The sequence below is a fragment of the Malurus melanocephalus genome, unplaced genomic scaffold (assembly GCF_030028575.1).
Source record: "Malurus melanocephalus ecotype Western Australia unplaced genomic scaffold, MMel_1.1 scaffold_53, whole genome shotgun sequence".
NCBI classification, from domain to species: domain Eukaryota; kingdom Metazoa; phylum Chordata; class Aves; order Passeriformes; family Maluridae; genus Malurus; species Malurus melanocephalus.
Window position 1 is genome coordinate 1,210,646 of NW_026623285.1, and position 10,953 is coordinate 1,221,598.

The 10,953-nt window shown below is 39.0% G+C and overlaps 1 protein-coding gene across 1 annotated transcript in view; it reads left to right on the top strand.

The window, feature by feature from the left end:
• SNX10 (sorting nexin 10) overlaps positions 1-9,227 on the top strand; it is a 33,582-nt gene extending 24,355 nt beyond the window's left edge. Inside the window, exons 5-7 of the mRNA XM_057365486.1 lie at positions 336-434; positions 8,405-8,620; positions 9,061-9,227. Of these exons, the coding sequence (XP_057221469.1) occupies positions 336-434; positions 8,405-8,620; positions 9,061-9,139 (394 nt within the window). The 3' untranslated portion in view covers positions 9,140-9,227. The remainder of the gene's footprint in view (positions 1-335; positions 435-8,404; positions 8,621-9,060) is intronic.
• Positions 9,228-10,953: the final 1,726 nt, after the last annotated feature.

The following is a 10,953-nucleotide window of genomic DNA, read 5'->3' on the forward strand; positions in this document are numbered from 1 at the left end:
ATGTACAGGCAGCAGAAATAACAATTTAGTGTGGGTGTTCATACCTCCTTTCTGTCCTTGGATGTGCTTAGGTCTTACAAGCACCATGAGAGATCCAGCCAGGCATGGAGGCAGGCTTAACAACTGGACCAGAAAAATCACATTAATTTATTTCCCCCWTTGAGGCCTGTGAGAAGCCCTTTAGTTTCTTAATCTTGTGTTCCCAAATTGATTTCAAGAGCTTCTGGAACATGACCCATGATTTTCTCACGCTTGGGGTTGGCATTTGCTTGCTGCATTTTTCTCTGCTGTTTCTTGCATGGTTTTAACTGTGTATTTTCTTCCTGTTCMTAAAGACAGCTACCTGACCTGCCATCTAAAACGCCCTTTTTCAATATGAACAATCCTCATCACGTGGACCATCGCCGTCAGGGTCTGCAAGAATTCCTGGAAAAGTGAGTACAGCCTATCCTAGGGATGTTGGAATTTTTATGAGGTCATCAATTTCTGGTTTAAAATAGCTCATCTCTGGTACTTGAGAGCCACCGTGTGGTCATCTGTACATGCTACATGTTTGGTTATATTTTTTATTTGCACTGTCATATTTCAAACACGTGACTTCAGCTYTATTGATTATGAGGAGGCTTCAACTGGGGTTTTTCCACTGCATTTCATTGTATTTATTATAGGTAATAGGTTTGGATTTAAATCACTTTGCAATTGCATATTAAGTTTGGGAGATCTTTCACTGTGATGTCTATTTCTAGCTTTAAATAATGAGCTAAATATTCTTGTACAAAGAAGAAAGCCCCCCCTTTATGTTCATGAAAATCAGTATCTTTGTGGGCTAAACCCCCTGAAGTCTGGGAGAATTCACCAGTGAGATCTGCTAACAGAGCTTTCCTATAATGCAAATTCCTTTGTTTACCAGTCTYACTAACATAAGCAAGCTCTAGCAGCTGTGATCATTTTCAGTGTAGCTGCAATCTGTATGAAACCATCCATCAGGCTTAGCTGGAGCCTGACCTGCATTACAAGGGAGTGCTGTGTGAGTTCCAGCAYTGCATCCCTTAGTCCCACTGCTGTGACCACTTCACCTTCTGCAGTGGCTGAGACTGTTGKTGGAATTTTGTGCTTTTTCTCTGCCATTCTAGCAGTGCCCTGGTGCTGCTGGTGTGAGAGCAGGCTGCTCACAGCTGCTGGGGGGGAGCTGTGTGTGCATCTGCCGGCTGTCTTTGGCTGCTGCTCGGGGTAAGGGCATGGTGAAACACTGCAAGTGGAGACTATTAATCTTCTTTCCAGTCAGTGTATTATAAGCCTCCCTAACAGACAACAAATCATTGGTCCCGAGGTATATTTGTTAGGCTTAGCAGCTGAAGACAGGGAGAGCTAACTGCTGCAGGAATAATATTCTGTATACAGTTATATAGGATCTGTGGCCAAAAGGTCAGCCAATAAATACTGGTTGAAGGCATGTGAGACAGAGAAGGGAAAGCAGAAAAGGATTAGAGGGGCTTTTTGCACCTCAGGAAAGAAAAGCAGTGAAATGGAAGGGCTGTGCTCCTAGAAGCATATCAATGATGATATGAAGAATGGTAGCTCAGGTTCTTGGCTCTGAGCAGTTCTTTCTTAGTTGTGCTGCCCCATGGAGTAAATGCATTTCGAAAAACACTCTCATTTTATAATTGCAAAGAAGCCAGTCTGGTAGCAAGGTACAAAATATCAGCATCAGAAATGTTTACAGCTGCTGTCTGTGCTTCAAAAGGCAAAACAGAGAGGTAGATTCTYTTAAAACACATCCTCACGCTCCAATTTTGTGGATGCCTGTAGCTTAAATTGGTACTGACAGCAGAAAATGACAGCATGTGGAGCATTTCACTGTGCTGCTGTTAGTCCAGGAGCGGGAAAAGAGGCGACTCAGTTGGTAGGTAATGATTTAAATGTTTGAATTTGAGTGCTAGAAAGGTGTCAGCTTTCTCTCAGCCCTGGGAAGGAATTTTCAGAGGCTGTGTTGAGATGGATTGGCCTGGCACCTTGTGTGCTGTGCCATTGCCCTCTGCTGGCAGCTGCTGCTGCTCACAGAAGGGATCTTCCTATTGGCTCAGAAACGCTGCCATGATGCTTTCCCCCTCCCATTTCATGGCTCTGAACCAAACGCTGTGATTCTTTCTCTGAAACTGAATTTGTCGCGCTCTGTAACAAGCGTGAGTTTATAAAATATACATATCTATATATTATATATAGATGTAATATGGATATGTTTGTAAAATATATGCGTATCCTCTGTGTATATGTTTGTTCTATTTGTATAATATCATCTATGTACAATACATATATGTTACATATATATATATATATGTGTATATAACATATGTAACATACACATTTGGCTTTACTGAAGCTCTGCAGTGGCAATGCCAGGTGAACCAGGAACTTTGTGATGCATTGGAAAGGGGCAATAACCCCAAACTGTGAAGCTGAGAGCTCCATTCACCTCAGCAATGACACTGTGCAAAAGCTCACAGTCCTGCTGGTGTTTCTTTGTGGTAGTGGGAAGAAATGAGATTCGAGCCTTTGTGGATCTGTCAAGGGAGAGGTTCACAGGTAACATTTCTAAATGACTGCAAGGGATGCAGGAATCCCAGATGTTATCAGGATCCAAGATATCTCTGAAAAGTGGTTTCATATCTTTTGACATCTTGGCTGGTGCCCTGTGCCTGCTGCTGTGTGTCCAGATTGCTCTGGTGCCTGCCCATGCAGGAGCCTTGTGCCCAAGGAGCAGGGAGGCTCTCTAGTGCTCAGCTTCTGGCCCTGGGAACATTTCCATATTGCCTGTACGGGGATAGCTGCAGAGTTCTCTTGTCTTTCCTCACCTCCCACTCCAGGGTGAGTTTGCACAGGGCACAGTGCAGACTTGGAGCCTTGGTGAACCCTCTTCGTGCTGAGCACAGTAGCATAAGAATTAGACCAACAGCTGGGAAGTTAAGCAAAGCACTAGACTTTGGTGAAATCTGGGAACAGGTGTCCCATTTTGATTCGGTTTTACTGCACAAGTGCAGGGTAARATCTACTTGTCTTACAGGTTATTATCTCTGAGTGATGAAGAGCTGTAAAGCTCACTTCTTGTCTGGGTATAATTTAATATTTCAAGAGGCCATTTGCATTAACGGAAGTCAGCTAGCCCCTTTTCAATTATGAATTACTTTGTAAGAATAAGGAAAATTATGTGTTTTTCCTGCTAAGTATCCTTGGCCTTTGAGGATGCCTGTAAATTCACAAGAGAAGTTTATTCTTAAACTAGAGGTCAAAATTAAAACATTATTTTGTAATTTTAGCTTCTGGAAGATCCTCTTTGCTTTCATCCCTTTGTAGCTGGGCAGGTCTAACTTTGGGATTTAGATTGGYTTCACAGAAGATCATTTGGGTTTGAGAAAGCTAATGAGAAAGCTAATTAACAAAGCCATTTTGAATGAAGTTAAGTTCAATTGATGACTTTTTTATTGAATATAGTTGGATCGCAAAAAATTACGTGATTTAGGGAGATGGACTACTCTTCAATTACTTTTCAGACATGCAGTTTATGATGGGGTGGAAGACATACTAGCAGTTTTGAGAAAAGAAACGCTAGGATCCACAGGGGATTGAGGGCATCCACAGAGTCCTTCCTGTGAAGGGTCATGCACTGGGCTTCCTTGGTGCTGGAGTGACCAAGCCACCCAAAATTCATCTGCCTAAAGCAGAMCCATTTTCTGAAGGTGTCTAGTGTTTTTGCCCTTTTCATCCCACTCCTTGCCTGTCCCTCTGCAGTCCCACAAGCAGCAGCTGATGCAGGGTCAGAGCTGTTTTCTGGAGGCGTCTCCACTGGGTGCTCTTTTAGGGATGTGGAAAGCAGGAGACCGGCTCCAAAAGGAATGGATGCCAGCTTGCCCTTGCCAGAGGYTCGGGCAGGAGCACTGGTGATTGTGGGGCAGGTGGAACCACCTTTGGGCAAGTGGCCAAGGAGTGGAGTGGCAAGTTGCCTCCTTCCAATGGAGCCTTGCTAGTATTTCCTATCTGCCGAGGAAATAATGTGTAGCAGGCGCGTGTCACTAAATCTTCTCCTAACCGCAGGCATTATCACCTACCCAACACTGCTTCACAGTTGTTTGATATCAGTAACATTTCCTCCCTTATAAAAGTGGAGGAGGAAGCACAGTCAGCTTTTTTTTAAAGAGGAAACTGGGGCTTTGTTTGGTGTGGGCTGGGGCTGAGGGGCTGGATGCTCAATAGAGGGCACCACAGCACAGGCTGTCATCCCCCGCCTCTCAGCTCCTCGGGTTTTTCCCTTGCTCTCGTGATCTGATGTAAATGGGCAGAGTAAATTTGTCGAAAACAAAATCGGAGTGTTAACCTTCCACACACATACGAGCGTGCATCTGTCATTGTATTAGGTTACAGTAGATACAGGAAATCTTTAGTTAGGATTAAGTTGTACTGTTCAGCCATATGTTGTTTTTCTCCAGCAGAACAGTGTATAATATACCTAATAAAATCATGTTGAAGAAAACCAGATTTTGGACCTTGTCCAAATAAGACAAAACACATGTTTTGTCTTTTGTAAATATTTTTACCATAATACAGGAAAAGAGAAATATTCCTCATATAGTATCCAGCATTTCCTCAAAAAATGACATTATTTCTTCTGGTTGTGAAGTGATGTTTTACAGCCTTGCTTCTTTAAAGGTCTAGAGATCACGAGCATTTWCTGACAGCTTACAAACAAAGATTCACATGGCTGTGAATAAAAAATTATTTTATTATCTRTAATTCTAATGTAGAGCCTTATCCTGCAGCCCCCTTAATCACATAAGTAGTCATTATGCATGTGAGCAATCTGGCCAAGAGGAGTGAGATCTCTGACAAGTAATGACTACTGATGGGATCAAGACTTGCAGGGTTTAGCCTTTCGTTCTTCTTCCAGGCGTGCATAGAAGGTCTGTTGTTCTCTTAAATATCCTCAGTCAGTTTATAGGAATTATTACCGTGAGCCGTGACTCTTCCATTAGCRCAACAGCAGCGAGTGCTGATTTACATCACTAACCACAGCCCTGCCTGGCACTGGCAGCAATAAAAGTGTTGGAGAAGCACTGGGARTGCTACCGGTTGTGCCGAGACTGAGCATGCGTCCAGCCTCAGCAAAGACATCCGAGTATTAATGCTGTGACACTCCTCCCTTCCTCTTGCCTTTTTAATTTGTTAGGTGGTGGTTTGTAATTTTGATTTTTTTAAGTCCTTAAAGCCAAGTCTMCTTTTTAAATGTACAATCCTTCATGCAGTGAACCCCCAGGATAGCAAAAGCCCCAGAGAGCAACTGCTATACCGGCACTTAATCCTACTGGTACCATCCGGTGACAAATGGATGGATATTCCCTTGAAAGAGTATTTTGAACAGGAAAGTGTAACACTTACAGGTAGTGCAGAATTTATATTTCATTCTAATTGCTTGAAGCATCCAATTAAAAAGCAGTCTAATGTGTGGGTTCAGAGGGGGTGGGAAAAGCAGGAGTAATTTTTTAATTAAGGGAAAACAGAAATTCTTCAAGGGTACAACCAGATAAAAGGTGTTTGTGTATTTGCTTTCAGGATGCAGGAAATGATCTGAAAAAGGCATTGAGTGTTTGGTCTCAATGTGAACATACAGTGAACACACACACACACATATATATGTATATATGACTATATCAATGTGGGTGTTATTAGCTTCATGAACATCTTTCCATTTCTGCRCCTTGATTTCTCTTCACTCGCTTCGCCTCCAGATGGCACTATGAAGCAGAAAAGAAAATTACTGTGAAATAATGAGTCCAATGTAAAGTAAAATTGGAAATTGAATTATAGCGGCAGAAAAAGGACAGTAGCCTTGAGGTCCTGATCAGTCTGTACTCTTATCACTTTTGTTTGCTGTTCCATGTGTTAGGTTACTGCCGAGTTAATAACAGTGCTTTAGCAGTTCAAGGCTTACCAGAATTGTACTGGACATGAAATAAAGCTAAAATGAATTTGTGTCCAATATCATTGACATTAGTGCTCATTACTTCTCTGGTGTAATGCCTCAAACCATCTAAAATCAATTTTAAAGATTACCCGTTATTTTATAAAGAAAACAAAATACATTTCAAACAGCAACAGAGCTGTAAGTGTAGTGTAATCTCATGAACAGTTAGTTACTTGTGTTTTCACTGGTTGGCAGGAAACTTTTGAAGATACAGCAAGAGGAAAATTTGTGAAACTAAATGCCATTCAWAGAATTTAATGACTTGGCTTTTTGCTCTGTTACTTGGCATTAGACACGCAAATGTTAGAGTTGCAGAAATATGCCTCCCCTCATTGTGCCTGGGAAAAACAGTAACTGTAGTTACTCTRCAGGAAACTCYAGCACCTTGTTTTGCTTYTGCTTTTCTTTTGCTTGTATTTTTTTTTTTAAGAGAAGTAGACGGAGAATATTACTCGCCCGTTTGCATAAGCTACRAAAGTGGATTAATTATCTGGAATGATACTTTCATTTTTTGTTGCAATGTTTCTCTTTGTTTGGAAAGTGGGTTTATCAAGCRTCAAGGCTGAAATCCTCTTTTAGTGGCTGCTGAATGATGGCTTTTCAAACTGTAATCATGAAGTCATTGCTGTCAAGGTGTGTGGACCTGTAAATTCTATTTTTAATCATTTTTACAGAGCCTTTGCTGGCTTTTAGACTACAAAGAAGTTTTTCTGTCTATTAACACATTACATGCATTGGTTTTACATATGTCTATTTGCTATTAAAATTGCAAGAATTTGGATTGGATTAAAAAGCCTTTCTCTAGTTATGAAAGCATGCTTRTTTTGAACTTCAGCAAAATCTGGTCTTTCTGAGACTGAATTTCACCTGCACCTGGTACCTCATCAGGGTTGYTGGAGACATTTCCTCATGGAAGGTGTCAGAGTTGGAGTTGTTTGGTTGAGACTGCATTTGTGTTTACCTAGGCAAGTGAAATGTGCATGCACACAAGTATCTTGTGGTTTCATGTGGATATCTCTTCTTTAATTTGACAGAAATTTATAGGCTTGAAGGAAGCCAGAAATCCTTTTGTGTGTTTATTAAACGTTGTTGTAATGTTGGCCACTTTAGAGAAYAGTTTTCAGAATGTATTTGTGTTTAAAACATTACAATCCAAACACACCATTAATCTTACTCAAGAGAAGGAACTAATCAGTTACAGTTTTCATTTTARTCAGAGTACCTTTAAAATGCAGTATTTCTCTGCTCTTACTAGTTCTTACATTAATGTCATCTCTTGTTTCCTGTTGCACAGCAATGACTTTTTTTGGTAAAAACTGTAWCTTAAACGGGTAGAAATACATAAATATTGACTCTGAGTAGCTTTGAGTTGTTTAAAAATATTTTAATGATTTTCTGTGGAGTATTCTTTGGTGCGGTCATAGCCTCTGATGTCTTTATTACACGAGTACAATTACACGCACAAATTAAAGATGTTTCTTATTAATCATTCTAGGATTTACATATTAAAGAATTCCTTCTTTAAAGAAATGTGGAAGAAAAGTTGCATCTTTTTTTTTCAAGATAGTGATGATGATTCTCAATTCTCAAGCCTCAAAGAAGTCTCTGTACAGCTTTCTGTGTTACTAGAATGTACYGTATTTTGTTTACTCTCATGTGATGTAAATTAATATGCTGTGCTAAATTTATTTCAAGACTTAATTTAAAATATATACAAACCAAATTTTAAAACCAATTTTTGAAAATAATATCTGGATTCAAATAAAATTTAAGTGTTCCTGAAAACTGTCTGCAAGTAAATTAAAGTCAGCATTTAATATTAACATTTTCATTCTAGCTTAAATATATGCATATTTGTAACAGTGTAAATAATTTTGGCTACTGTTGGCTCAGTTRTTGACAGGTATTTCAAAGTCCTGGTGTTGCAGTGTGTGAAGTCTGTACTGCCTTCGCACTGTCTCTCCACAAACTTCTTTACWCCGCCAAACAAATCAGTGACTTTTAATTTTTACAGAAGTGTAGCTATTTAAAAGAGACCAAATTTTTGTAAGAGTATACGCCTCCAACTGCGTAAAAATCATTAATTGATCCATGTGGTAATAGCAGATGGTTAAATGGAAGAAATGTCCTTGAAGTTATTCTAATAGCAGATGTGCCTAACTATTAGCTTCATGTTTTTACTCACCTAAAATTCCAAATAATGTAATAGGAAAGTAACACTCACCTAATCATTTTAATATGTTCATTGCCTTCTGTTACTGATTTAGGATCCGTCTGAAAACTTTAAAAGCARGACATCATTTAGAATTTATTCCAGGAAAACACTTTAGAATAAACATGTGTATGTGCRGGTTATATGTAAACATTTGCCTTTTTTTTTTCTTTTTCCAGGATCCTACAGGATGCATTACTGCTTTCAGATAGTCGGCTTCACCTCTTCTTACAGACTCAGCTAAGCCCAGAAGATATGGAGGCCTGTGTGTCTGGACAGACCAAATACTCTGTTGCTGATGCGATTCACAGTTTTGCCTCTCTGAACAGACGTTTTCCTATAGAAGACGAAGAGAGAAAAAAAGGAAAAAACGATGCAGACTCTGATTCAGAGAGGTGATTTTTGTATATCCTTACTTTCTGAGATTATATATCCATACATACACACGCACATGCTTCACTTTTTTGTTGATGTAATACTAAGATAATGAAAAAATTAATTGACTGAGATTTTATTGAGCTGTGACAGCTCATCATAGAAGTCTTCACACACACCTCCACACTGAATTAATGAATGCAGTAGAAATTCAATTATCTGCATTCTGATTATGTGAATTTCATTTAGTCAGACTTGAATTATTCGCGTTTAAATTATCTTGCTAAAAAAATATCCAACTGCACTCCAAATGGCTAATTAAAAGTCCAAATTTCCTGTCTCTCTTTGTGACTGGAGATAATTAAAGTTCTCCTCTGTTACTCAGGCTTTGAGTGTGTTGTGAAAACCAATTTCCTCCTTTTATTTTTTTTTTTCTCCCCCCCTCTCCCCTTTTCTGCAGTTCATCCTCCGGGCTCGGACCTAGTGATGACAGCATTTCATGTGGATGTAAAGCAAGCCCAGCTTCTGAAGAATCATGAAAAATCATTCCTGTATTGTTATCTTAAGGACAGTACAGAGCAGTTTTTGCTTTCTTTMCTGGTTACATGTACCACACAAACAGGGTTGTCTGGTTTACCTAAAAGACCTATCATTAATGCAACCATATGTCCTTCCAAAACACTCAGACCTTGATACTACCTTTCTGGTGATTTTTTTTTAAAAAATGTATCTTGGTGCTGGTCTACATGTTACCTATTTATGTTTTTGTGACTATTAAAATCTCAGTGTTAGGTAAGTCATGCTCTTCGGACATACGTGGCAGTTAAAATATTTCCCTCAGTGAGTGCATGTCTCGGATCTGAAAAATAAACTTAACTTAATTCCTCATCTTAAAAGTTGGTATATCATATCAAACATATTCAAAGCATCTTTTAGTAATTTGCATCAGAGAAGTTTCATCTTTACAAGTCATTTGACATTGGTGATGAAATTACAYACCCTACCAAGGTACTCACTTTTTAAAGTAGCTCAGCAACATCAGCAAAACAACATTCATACAACCTATATGCTGCTGACAATTTGAGATATAAATACATCTTCCTCTGGTCCTTCTGTAATGTTTATGGAAAGACTGGTTTTATCATGAGTAAGTACTGAAGGCAAAAATTCTTGAGCATGGTTGCTTAGAAGTTTAGAAATATAAATAAAAACTACATAATTTCTAGGCTTGCTGGARATTCTCAGTTCCCAGGGCATTATGGATACTCATTCCCAATGAAAATCCTGGATGAGGTCCATTGAAACCAATGGCTGAATACTGCCTTGACCTTGCTAAGGCCAGGATTTCACCTGACATGTTTAACTTTAGACATCTATATTTGAAGATGCTGGTAGAGGTGTTTTAGTYCAGCAGCTGAAACGGGGAGTATCTCCCTCTCTGAGATGATGATAATCACAAAGCTGCAACAGCCTGGGTGGACGTGGCCCTCTCCACTCTCTGTGAGTAACAGGAGCTGCTGGTTTCATTGTGGCTGTAGTTAACACGTTGGAATATTGACTTTTTCACAAACAAAAGGCAGGCTTGAACACAACTTCTTAACCACCAACACTTATTTTGATTAAACGTCAGTTTTGCTCTTTATTGTTCACAGCAGCTGCGTAGTGTCTTGTCCCAGATTCTGTCAAAGGAATATGTTTCACTGTGGTGTTGTATTTATATTTGACATTTAACTGCTATTAAAAAGAGCTAGGGGGTCTGATCACCCTAGCAAAGCTCCCATTAACTTCAGTGTGGTAGTTACCGTCGTAGAAATGGATATATGTCTTNTTTTTTTTTTTTTTTTTTTTTTTTAAGAATTCTGTGGTTGCTTTCAAAGAAGGAGCATTTTAAACCTGTGAATTACAGAAATAATAGATTATTAAATAGACAGCTAGGGGTAGCATAAACATGTGTGGGCGTGCTTTTTTAAAGCATCCARCTGGGAATCTGTGTAATTTTAGAAACAGGTTTTAATAGCCTGAGAATAACATCTCTTAGGCAACTACTTTAAGCCACTGTRTTTTGTTGATGGTAGCACTTTCTAAGATAAATACCCGTGTTTCTTTTTGCTCGGTCTTACTGAATTGCACAAATGTATCTATTCACCCTCACAGCTTGTGTGTGAGTCAGCAGCAATGCTGTTTTTAATGTAAAAGTGATAATGTTTAATGAAAGCAACAAGTTATCACTAAAAGTAGCTTCAAATAGCTGTTATTGCCAGACAGAGATTTTGATTATGTGATTTTTTTTTCTATTTTTTTTTATGATGAAACATAACAAAAAAAAATTGTTTAGCAGATTTATTTAAAAGAT